Consider the following 25,193-nt stretch of genomic DNA (forward strand, 5'->3'; position numbering starts at 1 on the left):
GTGTATATCCAGTTTTCCCAGAACCATTTGTTGAAGAGACTATTCTTCCCCACTGAATGGACTTGGCACCCTTATTGAAAAAATTGACTATAAATGTATGGGTTTGTTTCTGGACTTTCAGTTCTTCTATTTATATATATATATATTTAAATTAATATAATTTTCACTTTGAGGAGAATCCATGTAATTTTTGCCCATTCTCAGAACTAATTTAGATGCGGTCCATAGGAGCTCACTAAGGAAAATTAAACTGATAATTAGGTCTCTAGAAAATGAGGAATGGGAGGTATAGCAGGGTATTGGAAAGAGCTTGTAGACCTGGATTTGAATCCGTCTCTCCAGAGCTGTGTGGTTTTGGACAAGTTACTTAACCTCTCTGAGCTTTTGGTTCTGTGCAGTGGAGATGATAACACTCTCAATTTCACAGGGCTAGTGTTAGCATTAGAGAAAAAGGTGGTAAAAGTGATAGCAGAGTCCCTGGCACATAGTAGATACTTGACAAAGGAAAAACTTTCACCTTGAACGTGGTTTGGGGGCTCCCTCCTTTCTGACCCAGGGTGGTTATGTGGGATCAGGAGATATGGGCAACTCAGTGAGTACCTATGCTAGCACCCACAGTTCTGCTCCTATCTCCTACACTGTGCAATAGCTCTAGTTCCACTCCCTTCTTTTCTGTTAGGGTCAGCGAAATGAGTAGATAGAGGAGAGGAAAATGGCTCCCCACAGACGAGCTTTCTGGCAAGAAGGGAAAATCTTAGGTAGGCCAGAAATGAATCAGAGTAATTAATAAGTAGTAATATCATGCTTTATATATCCAGAGCTTTATTTTTATTTATTTATTTATTTATCTTTTGTATGCTGTATGGTGGGGGTCATATTTCATTATTTCTCCATGTGAGTATCCCATTATTGCAGCACCATTTGTTGATTTTTGGGGGCTGAGGGGTGAGTGCATGGGCCAGGAATCAAATGCGAGTCTCCTACATAGCAGGTGAGAATTCTACTAGTGACCTACCCTTGCACCCCCCAGAGCTTTATTTTTAGAAAAGAAAAACAGCACAACTTGGTGCAAAAGCTTTTGCCACAGCCTAGAATTCCATCATTGCCATAGTAAAACTGTCTGCTTACATCAGAAGTCTGGGTTCCAGTTTCGCTTTGTGGTAGTCCCCAAATTGTAAGGAAAGGGCCTAAGACAAACTACCCCATCCTAGACAAGACTTCCAAGCTTAAAGCTAAGTAGTGATGGTATCACTGAGGCTCAAGAGGAGGTGTGCTTTTTGGGCAGCTCATTACTCTCATCAGAGAATAGGCTGGAGTTAGGGGCCAAAAAGATTTGTGGAAAGGGAGAACCCCCCCCCCCACCCCGAGACTCTGCTTCCTGAACCTGGCTATGCCCTAGAAAATCCGGGGTGATAGAGACAACTTCTCTGGCAGCCAGCCCTCCCTAACTGTCCCTTGCCCTGCTGATTTCTTCCCCTAAGCCTGCCTTGGCCACTTGGGAGAGGATTTAATTGGTGGAATCTTGATTCATTAAGTATGTTCTGGTTCTGGTTTGGCTGGCTTCCCTTCTCATCCTTGAGATCCACCTATCTCCCCAAATTCTTCCCCTCCTGTGGCCCTAGTTGGAGTCTTCATAGCTTTAGGGGTTGAGTAATGGGGACATCCAGCTCCCATTATAAGATTGTTAGCTCCTGGGTCTCAGGGAGGCCATATTGAACTTTGTACTGGTCAAAAAGCTTGCGCAGTGCACTGATGTAAAGTGTGTGGTACTTTTCCACTGTCTTCTTGTCTGGACTTTTAATCCTGGGGATCGGCAAGGGTTCCCCAACTGTGGGGAAGAGAAGAGACAAGCATCAAAGTCACCTCCCCATTCAAATTACCCATCCCTCAGAGGAGGCCACATATTGAAACACAGTATCTGGGTCCCCTCTTCTCCGTTCATTTTTCCCCTTTTGCCCCATCCCTAGTCTGTCCTTCATTCTCCACCCATTCAATCCCATGCATGCCCAACGGAAGGAACGCAAGCTCAGGAGAATGCTGAAGGAACATGCGCGCGCGCGCGCGTGTGTGTGTGTGTGTGTGTGTGAATAATGACACTTGCATGGCAGTGATTGAGCCCTGGAGATACTGGAAAGCTCACAGTGGTGGACTGAATTATGTACCCCAGTTAAGACATGTTCTTGTTCTTGGTCCACATTCTTGTGAGTGTGGAACCATTGTAAATAGGATCTCTTAAAGATGTTATTTCAGTTAAGTGTGGCCAACTGAATCAGGCTAGGCTTTAATACAGATTACTGGGGTCATTGATAAGCAGAATGAAATTCAGACATAGGGAGAGAAAGCCATAGAAAGAAGCCAGATGTCGATGAACCTGGAAGAGAAAGGAGAATATGCATTGTCTGTGACAGAAAAGCCAAGGACCAAAGGATTGCTGGCAGCCAGCCCCCAAACACCAGTCTTTGGGGAGAAAGCATCTCTTTGCTGATGCCTCGATTTTGGACTTCTAGCTTCAAAACTGTGAGCTAATAAATTCCTGTTGTTTAAGCCAACCCATTGTATGGTATTTATTCTTAGCAGCTGGGAAACTAAAACACTCACCAACAGTGGTAATGGGCCGATTGAAAGGCATGAAACCCCAAGATCCCTGAGTGAGGCCCTGGCCATGGAAGGTACAGAAATTTATGCCCAGGATTCTTTTGAATATGCTCTGGAAGTTTTTCTGGAAGAACCTCAGCCACGTGCCCTCAGGGAATATCTCCTGATGGTGAACATCATTCTCTCCAAAGGAATAGGAAGGGACAAGGTATGACCTGTGAAGAGAGGGGCCAGGAGTGTGAGGTCTCTGAAGAAGCTCCCACAGCAAATTCTCTCCAAGGTGGGAAACATTTCCAACCTCTCTATTATAGGACTCCCCATTATGACCAGGCATCCAAATATCTCCAACCTTGTGTCTCATTCTTGCCATGCCTCATTCTCCCAGCTGAACCCATTGAGGGGCGCTGTTGTGCCTTGTCTGTGATGGGAAGAAACTAATCTCAGGCTATCTAACTACCTTCATTGTACCCAGAAACTACGGTGATCTTGCTAACCTGTATATCACTTCCCTGCTTGGAGCTCTTCAGCAGCTTCTCACTTTGTACCATGCCACTTGGCATGGCCTTTATGTTCTAGCCATGCCTACCTGGTAGCTTCACCTCTTCCCCCTCTTTCCTTGCAATTTGCTTAGTCATTCTAAGTGTGCCAAGTTCTCTTTTACCTTGTGTGTCTTTGCAATCTCCTCCCTCTGCCTGAAATGCTTTTCTTCTATCTAACTCTATTTTGCCCTTCAATGGTCAGGTCAGACTTCACACCCTTGAAGAAACTTCCTTTGACCACCTGCAGTCTCCTCCTACCCCCCCAACACTGTGGATTAAGTACCCTTCCTCTAGTGCTTACTTCTCCAACACTAACACCACTAACGCTACCCTAACCCTGTATTGCTATCATCTGCTTACTTGCTGTCTCCCCTAGTAGAAAGGAGGTTTATCAAACTCAAGAACTGTGTCTTACTCATCTTTGAATTCCTAAAGCCTGACACAGTGCCTGACTCATTATAGGTCTTCATTGAATGCCTGATTCTTTTCCCCTTTTGGTCTGATTGGAAACTCTTACCAATATTTCAATTCACAATTCAGTTGTTACCACCTATAAAACCTCTACTCTGGGTCAAAGTCTTTCCAGCAATTGGTGTTCCCACAGTACTTTGTACAAATCTCCATTGTAGTGCTTCATTCATTCAGCAAAATTTTTTTGAGTTCTTTTCATACACCAACACTGTTTTAGGCCCTGGGGATACATCAGTCAATCTAAGAGTTAACAAAAAATTTGTTCTCAAAGAGCTTACCTTTTACTGGGGGGAGGACAGACAATGAACAACAAAAATAATAATAAAATAATAATAATAGAGATGATAATGCCAGGCCAGAAAAAACAACAACCAGAATGGTCAGTAGACCTTATTGAGAAGATAACGTTTGGGCAAAGGAGGTAAAGGAATGAGTAAAGCTGTTATTTAGAGGAACAGTATTTCAGGCAGAGGGGACAGCTAGAGCAAAGGCCTTAAGGCAGGAGTGTGTGGCCTGTTCGAGGGACAGCACAGAGACCAGTGTAGCTTAATGGAGTGATCAAGAGGAAAGAGTAGGGGGTGGTGAGATCAGAAAAGTGGCTAGAGACCAGATCATTTGAAGTCTTGTAAGGACTTTGGCTTTTGTTCTGAGTAGTGACATGATCTGACTCACTTTCAACAAGATCATCCTGGTTGCAATTGAGAACAGACTATTGGGAGTGGTAGAGGCAAGAATAGAAACAGGGTGACCAATTAGAAGGCTGATGCAATAATTCCAGTGAGAGATGATAATAGTTTAGATTAATGGGTTGGTAGTTGAGGTGGTAAGAAGTGGTTGGATTCTGGATATGTTTTGTAAATATATATGCATGCTTTTGTCTTTCAATTGGACTGAGTTCCTGAAAGGGAGGGACGAGGTCTAATTTATTTTCATATCCTTAATTCTTAGTTCCATGCCTAACACAGTAGGAGTTCAATCACTGCTGAATGAATGCATTCTTTCTCAAACCAGATCGTATGTTCATTGAGGGAAGTTACCACATCTTTCTGATTTCCACAGCATCAAACCTTCCTTGTCCCTGGTAGGTTCTCAATGCCTCTCAGTTATTGGTTTGCTATAGAATGAAGTCTCTCTCCTCCAGTCTCTCATTCTCCCATGCTAATAGGCAAATGGTAAAAGGTCTTCTTTCGAATGGTTAAAATGACAGATTAAATGATAAAAACTGTTATATATGTGTTACCACAGTAAAAATTTATAAGTAATAAATAAAAATCACTTTGGAAATAAAGGCATTCTTCTGTTGTTCTTTCTCGAACCTCAGATAAGAAATATGCCAACTGAAATGTGTCAGGAGGCCCAAACACCCTAAGGCACAGTGTGAGTGGGTAAAGAGAAGCAATTAGAGGGAAGAGGGAGCCTCCCTCTAACAGATTTTTGAGGGAGGGCATAGTTCTGGAGAGCTACTGCAGAGGGCCTAAAGAACCTTGACAAGAGGGCACCAAAACCTAGGGACCCACCCTGTCTTCAATGCCAGCTTCACAAAACCTTTGCGATGTTTGAGGATGATGGTGGAGGCTCCTGGCTGGGACAACAGGGCTTCAGAAGCTCCACCCACTACAATAGACACTGCATTGCCTGAGCCATTCTGGGTCAACAAGTACATCAATGCCGATTCACTCACCGGGCACACACCTGTGAAACCAAAGTGGCATAGAAAACTTAGTGTCTGAGAATGGGATGAAGGGCTCCTCTAGGCTATTCCTACTGGAGACAGTTTTTCTCTTTCTTGACTATTAAAGGTTATACCCTTCTCTGTCTTTGACTCCATATTCTGGGCTAGCCTTAGCCTGAGATTGGTCTGTAAGGTCAGATGCTTGCCTCAGGGATGTATGCTACTAAAGTTGGGACTATACTGTGTTCCTCTGTATATATAGCCTACTGTCTCTCAGCTTAATAGTATTTAAGCCCACTTCATTCCCTCCTTCTCTTCCCATGAACCACTGCTGTCATCCACTCTGCCCAGGCTGACAGCACTGGACACCCTCCAGAGTTCACTCTTCTGGGAATGATCAGGACTAGCTACTCCAACCTGCTTCCCCCCTATGAACAACCTGCCAAAGGGAAACCATTAGTTTGTGTTCCTGGAAAGAAGGCAGACCCCAGAGCCATCCCAAGCCAAATTCAAGTAGAGATGAATGGAGGAGTGAGGGTGACACCCTGTTGTTCCATAATAGTCTCAGAGTCTTTCCTCACTTCTGTCTCCCATTTTTGTCCTGCGCTTATCTTCTAGTCTCTCCTGGGATAGCAGAAATTACCTTCAGGCCCAAGTCATTGAGAGAAACCCTTGCTCCAGAGCCATGTCAACCTGAGAGGGGAGCAGAAGCACTTTCTAGTGGCTCTAGTGGTTTCACTGGCCCCTCCGGTATATATCTTACCTTTCCATATTCGACTTCAGTGTTTTCTGGTGTCCAGAAAGATGTGTATTTGTCCAGAGAGAAGGACATTTGTCACAGTGCCCTGGCATTGGGAAGTTGTACTGGATTCTGATGGATGCCTATCTTTTATCCCTTGGGGTCTCATGCAATGATGTCGGGTTGCCCAGGAGATGAAGAGTATGGGCCAAGAGCATACCAGCTAGTATGAGACTTAAAAATGTCTTTAAGACACCCTGGGATGACAGCTGCTAGTCTGGCCCAAAGAAGCCAACTGACATCCCAGAAAAAGTCTTGCAGAGTTCATATGAGCTTCCCCATTCATGCCTGATTTTCCTTGCATTTTAATTTGGCACTTGGCTTTCACCTTTTGCTTTCCAGTTGGACTTTGATCTTGAACTCCAGCTTTCTGGTTCCTCCTCAGAAAGGATTCTCAGTGACTTTTAGGAATTCTACAACTTACCCTGCTCCCGACCACAATCCTGCCAACCAAATCTTGAACAAAACCTGGTACTGGTCACATACTCCTTTTACTGGACCAGTGTGTTCTGGATCCAGCAGGGAGTGATAGTTAGACTGACTGTCAGGGTTTATTTTGGCTGGTGTCCTTAAATAGGTGAGAGAATAAGATGAGTTATTCTACTCACCCATTGACATCACATATTCTCTCACGAGTGGGATCCAGAAGATTCCTTCCAAGGTCCCTACAAAGGGGGTGATAGCTGGGAAAATTCGAGCAAAGCCAGTGGCTTCAGTGGCAAAATTGATGAAGATACCATAACAGAGAATGCCATGGGGGTGGCTGGGAATGATGTAGTTGTGCTTGGGAGAGAGGTCATGAGTCTTCACCAGCTGTTAGAGAAAGACTGAGTCAGAGTATTGAAAAGGAAAAACGAAGAGAGGAGGTGGACTCGGGTCAGCAGGTAGCCTATGTTTCTCTTGGGGAGTCCCAAATCCCTGTTCCTTAGAAAATCATCATTGCCATAGGATTGCTATGGGTCAGGATGCTCAGAGAGGTTGACCACGGTTTGCCATTGTCCCCGCACCTGCCCATCCATCATGGGTCCTGCTTTGATTATGTCTCTGGGCCTTGACTTGCATTGTCAGCCACCAAAGCCTTTGTAAGCATGGGGTTGGGAGGAGAGGGAGAGTGTGGATATCAGGGACTTAGGGCACCTAGAGGAAGGATGGTCACCTTTATGGGGAAGTAATCTCGGAAATACTTCCAAAGCGTCCAATTTCGTACCCAAGCTGACCGCCTACCACCTGTGGGTGCAGAAGGAAAGAAAAGATGGGACATTATCAATCTTTCCACCTTGTCTCACAGGTGGAGGGTTCCATCTATAGTCTTCACATCACAGGAGGGGCCTCCTCATGCTTCCATGCTTTGGGGACTCAGAGCCATAGTTACTGTCCCTGAATCCAATGCTAGACATAGGAAGCCCCTGTTCCTCTAGAGTCAGCCAGAAAATTATAGTTAGGGAGACTGTCTGAGGCTGGGGGCACCTGCCTCAGAAACTGTAACCTCTTAATTCTTCCTGGGAAGCATGGTAGAGACCTCTGTCTCTATCAAGCTTTGTTCTCCCCTCTCCCATTCCATTCCCTCTACCTCCTTCCTTTGCCTCTCTTCTTCACCCACCTCTCCCCTTCCTTTCCATTCCCTTGCTCCTTCTACCTTCTTTCAATCCCTTCTTTCTGTCTCTCCCACTCTCTCAGTCCCATCCCTCTCCTTCCATGACCCTGGGGGAGGGGGGGGTCATTTTTCCATCCTTGGTACAGACAAGGGCCACCCTTCTATCCCTTCCCCTCACCTTGACTGTGGGTATTCCAATCATAGGCAAGCCAGGCTAGGGAGAGCACCGCCACAGGCCAAAACTTAGTAAACACCAGAAAGTAGGGTATAAGGACAATGGGAATAGCTCCTGAGGAAACACAAACATTTTATGTCTTTCAGTACCTTTCAGGGTTCAGCACACCTCTTATAACCCTGATCTCTGCTCTACACAGGTGGAGTAGAGTGGAGTCAAGGCTGGTATAGAAATCTCTCCTCTCACCTTCCCCTTTCCCCTCAGCCTAGCCATTGAATTTGGGTCCCCTTGATGGCTGAAATCTTAAACTGGGGTCAAAGGACAGCCCTGCTTGGCAAGGGGAAATAGCATGTGGGGCCAGTGGCTGACATTCCCATTCTGGAATTTCAGAAAATCGTTTCTAAAAGTTTGGCCTTCCCCATGACAAACTCTGGGATCTGTCCTGTAACTACTTGTTGAAGAGTGCTTTGAAAACTATCACTTTTTTCCTCTTTTTGCTTTGTATATATGTTATACTATACAATAAAAAAGTTAAAAAAAAGTTTGTTCTTCCTGCCTTTGTTGAATTGCTAAGTCAGCATACTCAAGCGAGAGGTATTAACTGCAGTAAACAAGCTGTTCGATGCCGAGCAGAAAACATGGATTAGAAACTTGTGTGTTTTGTCCCATTCAAAATGTCTCAAACATTCAGAAGGGGAAAAAGTTTGTCTGTGTTAACAAAGGGCTACAGAAGGCTGTGAAATGCAGAAATGAAACATCTCACAGATGTGGGAATGGAATTCTATTTTAAAACCTGAATTCATGAGAAAGATGGGCTCAGTACACATATCGAGAGGCTGAAAAAAAAAAAAAAAGACCTAGCTAAAGGAGTGACTTCTTTGACCAGATAACTACATCACGGTAGATAAAAATTTCAGAGAGGGGGAAGAAATCCAAGTAACCAACCACCAGCGGGTTGTCTCTTGCATTTTGGACACTGAATGGGCATTTCCTTAAAAAGTCATGCTGTGTAATTCTACAACATGGATGATCCTTGAAAACATTATGTTGAGTGAAATAAGTAAAAAACAAAAAGACAAGTGTTGTAAACATCCATTTATATAAAATATCTAGAATAGGCAAATTCATAGAGGCAGAAAGTAGATTAGAGATTACCAGGGACTGATGTGAGGAGAGGAGGGGGGTTATTGCTTAATGGGTACAGATTTTGTTTGGGGTGGTGAAAACATTTTGGTAATGGATGATGGTAATGATTGTACAACCTGTGAATATAATTAGTGCCACAGAATTGTATACATAAAAATGGAACATTTTATGGTATATGTATATTCCAATATAAAAAAGTCATGTTATAGAGTAAAAGAAACTTTAGTAAGAGACTGAATTCCCCTTACAAGAATGGGCTGAACGGGTCTAGATTGTAAGCTTATAAAGCAGCCACATATTCAGGAGTTGTAACTATTATTTCTAAATTCTGAGATACCGAACTATTTGTATACAACCTGGTCATTCCCAGAAGCTTTGGGTATTTATGTGATACCTGAGATCCCAGAGTTAGAGCTCTGAAGCTATGAAAGTCAGCACTACCCCACACAGGAACTGTTTAAAAAGTTGAAAAAGGGATCAGATTTCATCTAGAGATATGAATGAAGGGGACCTGGACAGGACTGAGGTAGATCAGAATACAGGGTAAAGGATGATATCGTCCATATTTTAAAACTTCAACTTCTCTGTGAGACCAAAGGGAGAGATGTTTATTTGGTGCAAAATTTATATTTTGGGTAGCATATTACTTAATTTATCTGGCATGATCAGTTTAGTTGAACACCATAAGTGCATGGAATCTTGAATAGGGCATGAGATCTTGTTGGTTTATCCAGGTTAGGGTCTATGCGATAGACCCCAGAGTAATTTGGGCAGTGGATAATGAAGTATCTGCAAAGTTCCCATGAAAGTTGAAAGGAGGAAATATTCAACTTCCCTATTTGGAGAATTTCTGATATTCTCTCAAGCAATGGGGGCAACTAAATCAATAGGCTGAGTGCTTAATCTTGGAGTTTGCCCCTATGAAACTTATTCCTGCAAAGGATAGGCTAGGCCTACTTAAAATTATGCCTAAGAGTCCCCACCAGAGAATCTCTTTCGTTGCTCAGATGTGGCCTGTCTCTCTATGCCAACTTGGCAGGTGAACTCATTGCCCTCTCCCCTACATGGGACATGACTCCCAGGGGTGTACATATCCCTGGCCACATGGGACAGAACTCCCGGGATGAGCCAGGATCCAGCATCAAGGTATTGAGAAAGACTTGTTGACCAAAAGGGGGAAGAGAGAAATGATACAAAATAAAGTTTCAGCAGCTGAGAGATTTCTAACAGAGTCAAGATGTTATTCTGGAAGTTATTCTTATGCATTACATAGATATCCCCTTTTCAGTTTATGGTGCATTGGAGTGGCCAGAGGGAAGCCTGAAACTGTTCAGCTGTGTTCCAGTAGCCTTGATTGTTCTTTTTTGAATTTTTTTAAATATATGATCATTCCATTCTACACATATAATCAGTAATTCACAATAGCATCACATAGTTGCATATTCATCATCATGATCATTTCTTAGAACATTTGCATCAATTCAGAAAAAGAAATAAAAAGACAACAGAAAAAAATTCATACACACCATATCCCTTGCCCCTCCCTTTTGTTGATCACTAGCATTTCAATCTACTAAATTTATTTTAACATTTCTTCCCCCTATTAATTTTTATCCATATTTTTTCCATTTTTTAATTTTTAAAAAATATCAACGAACACTAACATTTTTAACTTATGATCATTCGTTGTACATATATAATCAGTAATTCACAATTCATCACATAGTTGCATATTCATCATCATGATCATTTCTTAGAACATTTGCATCAATTCAGAAAAAGAAATAAAAAGACAGCAGAAAAAAATTCATATATACCATACCCCTTACCACTCCCTTTTTCTTGATCACTAGCATTTCAGTCTAAATTTATTTTAACAATTTGTTCCCCTTATTATTTATTTTTATTCCATATGTTTTACTCATCTCTTGATAAGGTAGATAAAAGGAGCATCAGAGACAAGGTTTTCACAATCCCACAGTCACATTGTGAAAACTGTATCATTATACAATCATTTTCAAGAAACATAGCTGCTGGAATACAGTTCCACATTTTCAGGTAGTTCCCTCTAGCCTCTCCATTACATCTTGACTACCAAGGTGATATCTATTTAATGCATAAGAATAATCTATAGGATAACCTTTCAACTCTGTTTCGAATCTCTCAGCCATTGACACTTTATTTTGTCTCATTTCATTCTTCCCCCTTTTGGTCAAAGAGGTTTTCTCAATCCCTTGGTGCTGAGTCTCAGCACATTCTAGATTTCTGTCCCACATTGTTAGGAAGGTCCACACCCCTGTGAGTCATGTCCCACGTAGACAGGTGGAGGGCGGTGAGTTTGCTTGTTGTGTTGGCTGGAGAGAGAGGCCACATCTGAGCAACAAAAGAGGTTCTCTTGGGGGTGACTCTTAGGCCTAATTTTAAGTAGGCCTGACCTACTTAAAACTCCTACTTTGTGGAGTTAAGTTTCATATGAACAAACCCCAAGATTGGGGACTCAGCCTATTGCTTTGGTTGTCCACTGCTTGTGAGAATATTAAGAATTCTTCACATGGGGAAGTTGAATTTTCCCCTTTCTCACCATTCCCCCAAGGGGACTTTGCAAATACTTTTTTACTCACTGTTCAAATCACTCTGGGATTTATTGGGGCATCACTCTGGACAAACATACAAAATTTTATGCCCTACTCAAGGTTCCATGTACTTATGGTGTTCAATTAAGCTATCAACATTAATTATATTAGGAACTGCACTAGTCAAAATATAAATTTTGTACCAAATAACCATTTCTTGCTTTAGTCTCACACATAAGTTAAAAATTTTAAATGTTAATTATCACCTATTTTCAACACCCTGCAGTAATGACATTCCTTTGTTCTTCCTCATGCAAAAACATTTTTACATTTGTACATTTATTTAGTCACTAGCATATACACTCTAGGCATTCCTAGATTATACCATCTCAATCTTTATCATCTATCTTTCTTTCTGATTTCATTTGTGCCCTCAGCCCTCCTCCCTCTATCATTCTCACATTCAGCTTCATTCAGTATTTTAACATCATTGTATTACAGTTAGGTAGTACTGCACTGTCCATTTCTGAGTTTTCACAATCAGTCTTGCTGCACAATCTGTATATCTTCAGCTCCAATTACCCAATATCTTACTCTATTTCTATCTCCTGATGGTTTCTGTTACCAATGACATTCTCCAAGTTTATTCACTAATGTCAATTCATATCAGTGAGACCATACAGTATTTGTCCTTTTGTTTCTGGCTAATCTCACTTGGCATAATATCCTTAATGTCCATCCATGTCGTTACATACTTCATAACTTTATTCTGTCTTAACAGCTGCATAATATTCCATCGTACATATATACCACAGCTTGTTTAGCCACTCGTCTGTTGATGGACATTTTGGCTGTTTCCATCTCTTCAAAATTGTAAATAATGCTGCTATAAATATTGGTGTGCAAATGTCCGTTTGTGTCCTTGCCCTCATGTCCTCTGAGTAGGTACCTAGCAATGGTATTGCTGGGTCATATGGCAATTCTATACTTAGCTTCCTGAGAACCCACCAAACCGCCTGCCACAGTGGTTGTACCATTTGACATTCCCACCAACAGTGAATAAGTGTGCCTCTTTCTCCACAACCTCTCCGGCACTTGTCGTTTTCTGTTTAATTGAAAATGGTAATTCCCGTGGGTGTGAGATGATATCTCATTGTGGTTTTGATTTGCATTTCCCTAATAGCTAGGGAAGTTGGAAACAGCCAAAATGTCCACCAACAGACGAGTGGCTAAACAAGATGTGGTATATACATACGATGGAATATTATGCAGTTGTAAGACAGAATAAAATTATGAAGTATGTAATAACATGGATGAATGTTGAGGACATTATGCTGAATGAGATTAGCCAGAAACATGTGCCTTTTGGCCATTTGATTTTCCTCTTCTGAGAAGTATCTGTTCAAGTCTTTTGTCCATTTTGTAATTTATTATCTGTCTTTTTGTTGTTGAGTTGAACAATCTCTTTATATATTCTGGATACTAGATGTTTATCTGATATGCCATTTCCAAATATTGTCTCCCATTGTGTAGACCATCGCTTTACCTTCTTGACAAAGTTCTTTGATGCACAACAGTGTTTAATTTTGAGGAGCTCCTCCTTTCTTTCTTTCCTTCCTTCCTTCCTTCCTTCCTTCCTTCCTTCCTTCCTTCCTTTCTTCCTTCCTTCCTTCCTTCCTTCCTTCCTTCTTCTTTCCTTCCTCCCTCCCTCCCTCCCTCCTTCCCTCCCTTCCTTCCTTTCTCTTTCTTTCTTTCTCTCTCTCTCTCTCTCTCTCTCTCTCTCTCTCTCCCTCCCTCCCTCCCTCCCTCCCTCTCTCTCTCTCTCTCTCCTATTATAAGATTTATATGATATTTCCCTATATTTTCTTCTAACAGTTTTATGGTCTTAGATCTAATGTTTAGGTCTTTGATCCATTATCAGTTAATTTTTGTATAAGGAGTGAGATATGGATCCTCTTTCATTCTTTTGCATATGGATATCCAGTTCTCTAGGCACCATTTATTGAAGAGAATGTTTTGTCCCAGGTAAGATGGTTTGACTGCCTTATCAAAGATCGATTGTCCATAGATGAGAGGGTCTATATCTGAACACTCTATTCTATTCCATTGCTCAGTGTACCTATCTTTATGTCAGTACCATGTAGTTTTGACCACTGTAGCTTCATAATACGCCTTAAAGTCAGGTAGCATGAGACCTCCAACTTCACTTTTTTTTCTCAGAATACTTTTTAGCTATTTGGGGCACCCTGACCTTCCAGATAAATTTGGTTATTGGTTTCTCTATTTCTGAAAAGAAAGTTGTTGAGATTCTAATTGGTATTGTATTGAATCTGTAAATCAATTTAGGTAGAATTGACATCTTAACTCTATTTAGTCTTCCAATCCATGAAAACAGTATGCCCTTCCATTTATTTAGGTCTTCTGTGATTTCTTTTAACAATTTCTTATAGTTTTTTTGTATAGGTCTTTTGTTTCTTTAGTTAAATTTATTCCTATATATTTTATTCTTTTGGCTGCAATTGTAAATGGAATTTTTTCTTGATTTCCCTGTCAGATTGTTCATTACTAGTGCATAGAAACACTACAGATTTTTGAGTGTTGATCTTGTAACCTGCCACTTTGCTGTACTCATTTATTAACTCTAGTAGTTTTTGCTGTAGATTTTTTGGGGGTTTTCAACATATAGTATCATAACATCTGCAAACAGTGAGAGTTTTATCTCTTCCTTTCCAATTCCAATGCTTTGTATTTCTTTTTCTTGTCTAATTGCTCTGGCTAGAACTTCCAACACAATGTTGAATAACAATGGTGATAGTGGACATCTTCTGTCTTGTTCCTGATCTTAGGGGGAAAGTTTCCAGTTTTTTCCCATTGAGGATGATGTTAGTTGTGGGTTTTTCATATATTCTCTTTATCATGTTGAGGAAGTTCCCTTCTATTCCTATCCTTTGAAGTGTTTTCAACAGGAAAGGATGTTGAATTTTGTCAAATGCTTTTATGCATCAATCGAGATGATCATGTGATTTTTCTGCTTTGATTTGTTGATATGGTGTATTACATTAATTGATTTTCTTAGTTGAACCATCCTTGCATATCTGGGATGAATCCTACTTGGTCAGGTGTATAATTCTTTTAATGTGCTGCTGGATTTGATTTGCTGGAATTTTGTTGAGGATTTTTGCATCTATATTCATTAGAGAGACTGGTCTGTAATTTTTATTCTTTTATTGTATGTTTGTCTGGCTTTGGTATGAGGGTGATCTCTGGTTTCACAGGAGATATGTATCTTCCTCCTCTTCAGTTTTTTTGAAGAGTTTGAGCAGGATTGGCATTGATTTTTGCTTGAATGTTTGGTAGATTCACATGTGAAGCCATCTGGTCCTGGACTTTTCTTTCTGTGGAGCTTTTATGACTGATTCAATTTCTTTACTAGTGATGGTTTGTTGAGGTCATCTATATCTCTCGAGTCAATGTTGATTGTTCATGCCTTTTGAGAAAGTTGTCCATTTCTACATTGTCGAGTTTATTATCATAAAGTTGTTCATAGTATCCGCTCATTACTTCCTGTATTTCTGTGGGGTCAGTGGTCATGTCTCCTCTTCCATTTCTGATTTCGTTTACTTGCATCCTCTCTCTTCTTTTTGTCAACCTCACTAAGTGTCGATCAATCTTATTGATTTTCTCATAGAACCAACTTCTGGTTTTGTTGAATTTCTCAATTTTTTCATGTTCTCATTTCATTTATTTCTGCTCTAATCTTCATTATTTCTTTCCTTTTGCTTGCTTTGGGTTAGTTTGCTGTTCTTTCTCTAGTTCTTCCAAGCGGACAGTTAATTTCTCAAATTTTGCCCTTTCTTCTTTTTTGATATACGCATTAGGGCAATAAATTTCCCTCTTAGCACTGCCTTTGCTGCATATCATAAGTTTGATAGTTGTTTTTCATTTTCATTTGCCTCGAGATATCTACTGATTTCTCTTGTAATTTCTTCCTTAAACTGGTTGTTTAAGGAACACACAAAAGTGTTGTTGAGTCTCCATATATTTGTGAATTTTCTGGCACTCTGCCTATTATTGATTTCCAGCTTCATTCCTTTATGATCTGAGAAAGTGTTTGTATGATTTCAGTCTTTTTAAATTTATTGAGACTTACTTTCTGACCCAGCATATGGTCTATCATTGAGAATGATCCACGAGCATTTGAGAAAATGGTGTATCCCACTGTTGTGGGGTGTAATGTTCTATAAATGTCTGTTAAGTCTAGCTCATTTATTGTATTATTCAAGTTATCTGTTTCTTTACTGCTCCTCTGTCTAGATGTTCTGTCCATTGATGAGAGTGGGGAATTGATGTCTCCAACTATTATGGTAGATGTGTCTATTTCTCTCTTCAGTGTTTGCCTCATGTATTTTGGAGCATTCTGACTCGGTGCATAAATATTTTTGATTATTATGTCTTCTTGTTGAATTGTTCCTTTGATTAATACATAGTGTTGTTCTTTGTCTCTTTTAACTGTTTTACATTTGAAGTCTTATTTGTTGGATATTAGTATAGCTACTCCTGCTCTTTTCTGATTGTTATTTGCATGAAATATCTTTTCCCAACCTTTCACTTTCAACCTATGTTTATCCTTGGGTCTAAGTTGTGTTTCCTGTAGACAGCATATAGATGGGTCCTGTTTTTTTTTTTTTATCAATTCTGCTGGTCTGTGTCTTTGATTGGGGAGCTTAATCCATTAACATTCAGTGTTATTATTGTATGGCTAGTACTTTCTTCTACCATTTTGCCTTTTGGATTTTATATGTCATATCTAATTTTTCTCCTTTTTACCTTTACTCATAGTTTTCATTTCTACACTCTTCTCCGCACCTCTCTCTCCTGTCTTTTCATATCTGCCTCTAGTGCTCCCTTTAGTATTTCTTGCAGAGCTGGTCTCTTGGCCACAAATTCTCTCAGTGATTTTTTGTCTGAAAATGTTTTAATTTCCCCCTCATTTTTGAAGGACAATTGTGCTGGATAAAGAATTCTTGGTTGGCAGTTTTTCTCTTTTAGTAATTTAAATATCATCCCACTGTCTTCTTGACTCCATGCTTTCTGCTGAGAAATCCATGCATAGTTTTATTGGGCTTCCCTTGTATGTGATTGTTTGCTTTTCTCTTGCTGCTTTCAAGATTCTCTCTTTCTCTTTCACATCTGACATTCTGATTAGTAAATGTCTTGGAGTACATCTATTTGGATCTATTCTATTTGGGGTACGCTGCACTTCTTGGATCTGTAATTTAAGTCTTTCATAAGAGTTTGGAAATTTTCAGTGCTAATTTCTCCGTTAGGTTTTCTCCTCCTTTCCCTTGTCTTCTCTTTCGGGGACACCCACTCATGTATATTCGTGTGCTTCATGTTGTCATTCAATTCCCTGACTCCCTGTTCATATTTTTCCATTCTTCCCCTATATTTTCTTTTGCTTGTTGGATTTCAGATGTTCCATCCCCCAGTTCAGTAATCCTATCTTCTGCTTCTTGAAATCTGACATTGTAGTTTTCCATTTTTTCCATATCTTCTACTGTGCCTTTCATTCCCATAAGTCTGTGATTTGTTTTTTCTGACTATTGATTTCTTTTTTTGTTCATTACTTGTCTTCTTCATATCCTGGTCAATTCATTGATTTGCTTTTTGATGAGGTTTTCCATGTCTGTTCAAACATTCTGAATATTCAGAATGTCAAAGGTTTGTTCCTTTGACTGGGCCATATCTTCAATTTTCCTAGTATGATTCATTATTTTTTGCTGGTGTCTAAGCATTCAATTACCTTATTAGTTTATTGTGGAGGTGTTTTTTTCTTTTACCTAGGATTTTCTTCCTGGTGACTTTGTTGTCTATCTCTTCTTTGACATTCAGTTCAGCTTATTCTGGACCACAAGCTTAGGTTTTGTTTAACAGAGCAGAACTTTTCAGTTCTTGTTTTCTTGTTTCTTGCCCTGCCTGTATGGTGCATTTCCCCCCCCACCCTTAGGAGGGTCTACTTAGGTATTATAGACCCAGCCGATTTTCCCAGACCAAACTGGTCTCCTGTCAATGGGAGTCATCTGTGTCAGTTTTCCATGAGGTGAGACCCAGCAGGTAGAAAGACTTTCCTATGAAGTCTCTGGACTCTGTGTTTTCCAATCCTGCCCAGTATGGGCACTTTTCTGCCTGCAGATCCCACCAGCATAAAAGGTACCATAAAGTGGTACCTTTAACTTCAGCAGACTCTCCCTACTGGGGGCATGGCGGAGACAGAGGAGAGGTTGTAGGCTGGCTTTAATCGCTTCAAATTTCCAAACCCTGAGGTCTGAATTTTCTGAGGGAGGGAATCCACCTGAGCTGGGCCCCACCCCTTTCCTGGGGAAGGCACAGGCTCCAGGCAAACTCTCAAACAAGCTTGTTTCTGCTTATGCCTAGGGCAGTTGTAGCCTAAGAAGCCCTGCCACTGTATCCACAGCCAGTCAAGCTATAGAAATATAGCCACAAAAAAGAAAGAGAAAAATCCTTCTCAGAGCAGGACCCTCATTCCTTGGGTTTGCCAATCAAGAGCATAAGTTAGTATGTTGCTTTGTGTACCTTCAGATCCTATATGCCCCCTTCTTTCCTTCAGGGCCCAGACCCTTTCAAGTTATGTGCTTTCTGATCCAAAAAACCTCTGTTTCTTTTTCTTTTTCTGTCAGCCCTGCCCCCTTGGCACCTGGGGCAAAAATCAGCAACCACTGCTTTGATGAGGTTCAGCTGAGCTGGGGGCCTATTTTTAGTAGTCAGAATTTGTGAATTAATTCCACAATTGGAGCTTAGTTGTGCTTAGCCCCTGCTGCTCGTAAACTCTTTCCTTTCTCCTCTGTGAAGCAGCCTGTGGGGGAGGGTGCTGGCCACCGCAGCTTGGGGCACTCACAGTTTTTGGGGTGGGATCACAGCTGGCTCAGCTGGTCCAGACTCGGGTACACTGTGTGTCCGGTCACTGATGTGGCCCAGCAGTTGTTCTGTGCTGTTCCTGGCTATTTAGTAGCTGCTCTGGAGGATGAACTAAATCCCACACCTCGCTAAGCTGCCATCTTGGCACCCTCTTGAAGACAATTAAATAAGATATGTCTTTTACAATATGATTGTGTGATTGTGAAAACCTGTGTCTGATGCTCCTTTTATTCAGGGTATGGAAGATGAGTAAAAAAATATGGATGAAAAATAAATAATAGGGGATAAGGGGTAAAATGGATTGGATAGATGGAAATACTAGTGGTCAATGAGAGGGAGGGGTAACGGGTATGGTATCTATGAGTTTTTTCTTTTTATTTCTTTTGATGCAAATGTTCTAAAAATGATCATAGTGATGAATATGCAACTATGATGATATTGTGAGCAGTTGGTGTACATCATGTATGGACACTAGTATTTCCATCCACCCAATTTATTTTACCCCTTATCCCTCTATTATTTATTTATTTTTATCCACGTTTTTCTTTTTACTCATCTGTCCATACCCTGGATAAAAGAAGCATTAGACACAAGGTTTTCACAATCACACAGTCACATTGTAAGAGCTATATCTTTATATAATCATCTCAATAATCAGGGCTACGGAACACAGCTCAACAGTTCAGGTACTTCCATCCTGCCACTTCAATACACCAGAAACTAAATTGGATATCTATAAGGTATTGATTTTTTAATTTTGATTTCTAGTTTTTCTCTGTTTTGTGAACACATAAAATGTGATTTATTTTCATGTGTTGACCTTGTATCCTGTGACCTTGCTAGCCTTATTTACTAGTTCTAGGAGTTTTTTTTTTTTTAAATAGATTCCTTGGGATTTTCTACATTGCCAATCATGTCATCTGTGAATAGGGAAAATTTTCTTATTTACATTCTGTATGCCTATCTCCCTTGCTCCCTTCTCTCTCTCTCTCTCTCTCTCAATTTATTGCATTGGCAAAGGACTGTTAGTATGAAGTTGAATACAAATACAAGAGGTGAGCGTGAACATTCTTGTTTTGTTCCTGATACATTCCATCTTTCACTGTTAAGTGTGATGTTAGCTGTATATTTTTGTAGATGCTTTTTATCAGGTTGAGGAAGTTCCTTCTATTTCCTAGTTTCCTGAGAGGAATAATTGAATGTTGAAGTTTGTCAAATGCTTTTTCTTTTTTTAACTTTTTAATTGTATAATATAACATATATACAAAGCAAAGAAAGACAAAAGCAAGAGTTTTCAAAACTCTTTTCAGCAAGTAGTTACAGGACAGATTTCACAGTTGTCATGGGCTACCATATCATCCTCAAATTTTCCCTTCTAGCTGCTCCAGAATATAGGAGGCTAGAAGCCATACTTTTTTTTATCACCATAATCAACTTTCTTTTCTTTCTGTTGTGAAAAATAAAATATACATAAAGCAATAAAGTTCAAAGCACAGCACCATAATTAGTTGAGAACAGATTTCAGAGTTTGGTACGGGTTACAGTTCCACAATTTTAGGTTTTTACTTCTAGCTGCTCTAAGATACTGGAGACTAAAAGAAATATCAATGTAATGATTCAGCAATCATAGTTGTTTGTTAAATCCTACCTTCTCTGTATAACTCCACCATCACCTTTGGTCTTTCTCCCACTTCAAAGGCTTTTTCTACATAATTCGATATGCTCATGTAGTTTTCTCTGAGATGATCGATATATTAAATCGCATTGATTGATTTTCAAACACTGAACCAGCTTTGCATTCCTAGGATAAAGTCCACTTGATTGTGGTGTATTAATCTTTGTATTATACTATAGGATTTAATTTGCTAATATTTTGTTGAGGATTTTTACATCTATGTCCATAAGGGATATTAGTCTACAGTTTTCTTTTCTTGCATTATCTTTATTTGGTTTTGGTATCAGAGTCTGGCTTCATAAAATGAGTTGGGAAGTGTTCCTTTCTCTTCAATGTTTTGGAAGAGACTATGTAGAATTGATGATATTTCTTCTTTAAATATTTGTAGAATTTGACACTGAAACCATGTGGGCCTGGAGATTCCATTTTTGGAACACTTTTAACCTTCTAAAATTAAAATTAAGTTAAACTTATTTAATCATTATAGGTTATCTATTTCATCTTGGGTGAGTTTTCACAGTTCGTAGTTTTCAAGGAATTATTCCATTTCATCTAAATTGTAGAGTTTGTGTGTGTAGAGTTGTTTTTAGTATTTCATTTATTATCTTTTTAATGTTTATGGAGTCTGAAGTGATATGCCCTCTTTTTCCTGATATTGGTAAACTTTCTCTTTTTCTTTGTCAGTCTTACTAGAAGTTTAACACTTTTATTGATGTTTTCAAAGAACCAGCTCATGGTTTCATTGATTTTCTCTATTTTTTTGGTGTTCTCAATTCCACTGATTTCTGCTCTTATCTTTATTATTTCCTCCCTTCTGCTTGCTTGGGTTTATTTTGCTCCTATTTCCCTAATTTCAAAAGATTGAAACTTCAATTAGTGATTCGAATCCTTTCTTCCCTTCTAACTATAAGCATTACATCTATAAATTTTCTTTTAAGATCTGCTTTAGTTGTGCCCCACACATTTTGATATATTGTATTTCGTTTAATTCAGATCAAAATATTAAAAATTTCCTTCAGATTTCTTTGACCCATGGATATTTTAGAAGTGTGTGGTTTAATTCCCAAAAGTTTGGCAATTTTCCTGTTATCTTTGCTATTGATTTCTAGCTTAATTACTTTCTAGTCTGAAAATATACTCTGTATGACTTCCCTTCTTTTAAATTTGTTAAGATTTGCCTTCTAACCCAGGATATGGTCCTTCCTGGTGAATGTTCCATGGAACTTAACAACAATGTACACTCTGAAGTTAGATGGAGTGTCCCATAAATGACAATTAGATCCATTTGGTTGATGGTATTGTTCAGTTCCTCTATAACTTTGCTGATTTTCTGTCCACCAGTTATATTATTGAGAAAGGAATGTTGAAGTTTCTATGTATAATCAATTTGTCCATTTTTCTTTACAGTTCTGTCCATTTTTGTTTCATATATGTTGAAGCTCTATTGTTAGATGGATACACATTTAGGAAAATTATGCATTATTAGTGAATTGACCCTTGATAATATCCTTGATAAGTCTTGATTTTTAAAATACAAATTTAAAACTGTTAAGCCTCAATTTGCTGATGAATAATAGCTTAAGCTAAAGACGGTACCAATATGAATCTAAGTGGGTGTTTGCTTCCTAATCATGTCTGATTGCTCTCACTTACTCACTTTTCCCATAGATCAAAAGTCAATAATTATTATACACTTGTGCACCAGAGAGTACAATAAGTATTTTAGAGGGTATATTTTATATAATATATATAATTATGTAATCATAAAGTACACCCCCATGAGGGCAGTAATCCTTCCCATCTTGTGGATGAGGAACTGAGATTTAGAGAGGCTACATAACGAAACAAGTTCACAAAGCGAGCTGGTGGGAGAGCCAGGGTTGAGAACCCAGGTTATCTTACTCCAGAGACTGTACCCTTAACCACTAAGTTCTAGTGCCTTAATGGCTCCCTTGTAGTGAGTTTCCCATTCCTGTCAGTTCTGCCTTCCAGATATCCTTCACATTATTCAATTCCCCATCTCCATGTGGCTATCGGATCCAAGCTAGTATTATCTCTTGCCTAGATGACTGCCAGCATCCTCTAAATAGGTTCCTTGCTTCCATTTGAGTCATGATGCAGTCAGCGTGCTAAATGCATATCTGATTTGCCACTATACTGTGAATAACCCTAGCATGGCTTCCCAGGGCCCTTAGTTTCCTAACTCTAGCTTACAAGGCACTCCATGATCCAACTCCTGGCCACTGCCTGGTTCTCTGCATCCTCCCTGTTGATTTTCTTTCAGTTCCTTCAACTGATTGTGCTGTCTAACCTTCTGTACTTGCTGTTCCCTTTGCTGGGAACACTCTCCAGTTCTTTGTCTGGCTACCTCCTATTCATCCTGCAGGCCTCAGGATAACTGTCACAGGGTCAATATTTTAGAAAAATCTTTGACTTTTCTCCCTTTCCAAAACAAATCCTCCCAGCCATCCTCCTGCCTCTGTCTCCAATGCCACTGCTCTGGTCTAGGCTTGAACTGCAACTTCTTGTCTCTCTTCAGCTTCTGGCCTCTTCCCCTCCAGTCCATTTTCCAACCTACTGCCAGAAAATTGTTCTAAAAGCATGATCATATGTTTGTTGTTTGCTTCCTCCAGAACTTTCAGTATTTTCCCACTGCTGACAGAAGAAAGTCTGAACATGTTGTCTGGCATTCAAGGCTCTTCATGGACTAGCCCCCAAATGCCTTTCTAGCTTCATTTCTTAGTACCTACACTCACACCCCTTGTGCTCTAGCCCAGTGTTTCTCAAAGTGTGGTCTCCATACCACTGTAGGAATACCAGATGTTCTGAGGTGGTGTGTGAGTGGAGAGAAAGTTTTTTTAATGTGTAGGGAATGAAAAGGAATCTAGTATATCAACCTGTCATTCATGGTAGTGATAAAAAGTTTCCTTTTAAAATACATTAATTTAGGTTACAGAAATGAGTCAATTTGGGAAAATATCTGTTAAGTAATAAGTAATAATACTGTAGATGATACACAGATGTGGAAAGAACCAGAAGGCAGAAGACAAATGGTTGAAGTATGGGAAACAGGGGCCCAGCCCACTTTAGTTTATTCCCCATCCCCTGAACCCACCATATAATTTCACATCTCTATGTTTTGGAAAATGCTGGCCCTTTATTTTGATTATCCTCCTTGCAACTTTTCTGCCTATCAAAATTCTCTCATCTTTTAAGGCTTAGCTCAAATGACATCTCCTTGATGATGGCTTTGCTGATCCCCTGGTCAGAAATAGGGGCTCCCTCCTCTGCACACTCACAACACATTACTTGTTCTTTTATCTGGCCCTTGTTTCATTTTGCTTGCCATGTAGTTAACATCTCACTTGTTTGTCCCTCTCTCTATTAGACAGAAAGTTTCTTGAAAGAAGCCTTTAACACAGTGCCTGTACAGGGAAACTCTTGCTAAATAAATATCTGTTACATGGAATTGCAGCACAGGGAGAAGTCTGATTTCAATATTCTCCAGGTGGCAGGAAAAAAATAGTTATTCCAAACAATGAAAGGCGTTCCAAGGTCACAGATGTGCATGCATGTGTGAGGCCATGCATGGCCAGTTATCTCCAGTGTAAGGTAAAAAACCATTGTCTTTCTGGGTAGGAACATGACGGTTTAGGGCAATGACCTAAAGCTGAGTGTTAGCAGTACCTGCCAAATCTAGGCAGTTGTCTCAAAGCCTTCAGAAATCCAAGAACACAACTGGTTTGTTAAAAAGACATGTGGTAGTTTGAAGTTGTATGTACCCCAGAAAAGATCATGTTCAGAAAAGATCAATTAATCCTTTCCTGTGGGTGTAGACATATTGTGGGTGGGATCTTTTGATTAGATTATTTCAATTAAGATGTGATCCACTTCATCAAGGTGGGTCTAATTCCTCTTACTGGTATCCTTTATAAGAGGATAAAACACATATAGAAGCTAAGAAAAGAAACTAAGAGAAGCTCATGAAAAAGCCCTAGAGAAGCTGAGAGACAAGGACACACCCACAGAAGCTGAGAGAGGAAGCCACTGAAGCCAGAAGCTGGAAGCAACGAAACCCAGGAGAGGACCAGCAGACATCACCATGTGCCTTGCTATCTGACAGAGGAGCCCAAGCTTGCCAGTAACCAGTCTTCAGAGAAGATATTGTCCTGTTGATGCCTTAATTTGGACATTTCCATGGCCTTAGAACTGTAAACATATAAGATAATAAATCCCTATTGTTAAAAGCCAGACCATTTCTGGTATATTGCATTTTGTCAGCTTTACCAAACCAAAACAAGGCATTTCTGGGGCTTTGTAATTACTCATTGGATGGAAAGTAACTATAAACATTTGAACCTGTGGGAGTAAAAGATATATTTTAATAAGTCATCACACACTGACTCAGCTTTCTTTGTGTGAAATCTCTGTGCTAGAAGCAGTGGGACAGCGTTAGAGACTGAAAGAAGGAGGGTGAAGGGAATAAACATGAAAATGGTGAAAATTATGTAATTATGGTCATCGATATCAGGTATTGAGCACTTACTATGAACAAGCACTCTGTTCAGCAGTTAATGTGCATTATCTCATTTAATTCTCTCACAACCCTGAGAGGTAGATAATTTTGTTATCCTCATTTTAAAGGTGAACACACTAAGGTTCAGAGAGGTTATGCACCTTCTTTCAAAGCATTGAAAAGAAATGGTAACATTTATTAAGTATTATGTGCCAAAAGCTATTTAAATACCTTGTATGTGTTAACTTATATGAATATGTGTAGAAAAAAATGTGCCTGCCTTCCAGGGTCTCATAATCTAGTGGGAAATACTGATACCATAAATAATTGATACATCCCAGAGTGAAAACTATAGAGTCAGGATTCAAATATATTTCTATGGGAACCCAAAGGAGAAGACCATTTGTTACTACTGGGGAATCTGAGAAGGCAAGAGTTAAGTTGAATTTTGATAGATGGATTGGTAGGATTTTAAAAGATGGATTGATGGTATAAGAGCTTG

The 25,193-nt window shown here is 39.8% G+C and overlaps 1 protein-coding gene across 1 annotated transcript in view; it reads right to left on the reverse strand.

Annotated features, from left to right (window-relative positions):
* Positions 1–825: 825 nt before the first annotated feature.
* The window catches only part of DGAT2L6 (diacylglycerol O-acyltransferase 2 like 6), a 30,494-nt gene continuing 6,126 nt past the window's right edge, over positions 826–25,193 (reverse strand). Inside the window, exons 2-7 of the mRNA XM_077145010.1 lie at positions 7,849–7,959; positions 7,233–7,303; positions 6,685–6,889; positions 5,123–5,297; positions 2,599–2,810; positions 826–1,828 (exon numbers count right to left, since the gene is read on the reverse strand). Of these exons, the coding sequence (XP_077001125.1) occupies positions 1,674–1,828; positions 2,599–2,810; positions 5,123–5,297; positions 6,685–6,889; positions 7,233–7,303; positions 7,849–7,959 (929 nt within the window). The 3' untranslated portion in view covers positions 826–1,673. The remainder of the gene's footprint in view (positions 1,829–2,598; positions 2,811–5,122; positions 5,298–6,684; positions 6,890–7,232; positions 7,304–7,848; positions 7,960–25,193) is intronic.

Source organism: Tamandua tetradactyla, chromosome X (assembly GCF_023851605.1).
Source record: "Tamandua tetradactyla isolate mTamTet1 chromosome X, mTamTet1.pri, whole genome shotgun sequence".
NCBI classification, from domain to species: Eukaryota; Metazoa; Chordata; class Mammalia; order Pilosa; family Myrmecophagidae; genus Tamandua; species Tamandua tetradactyla.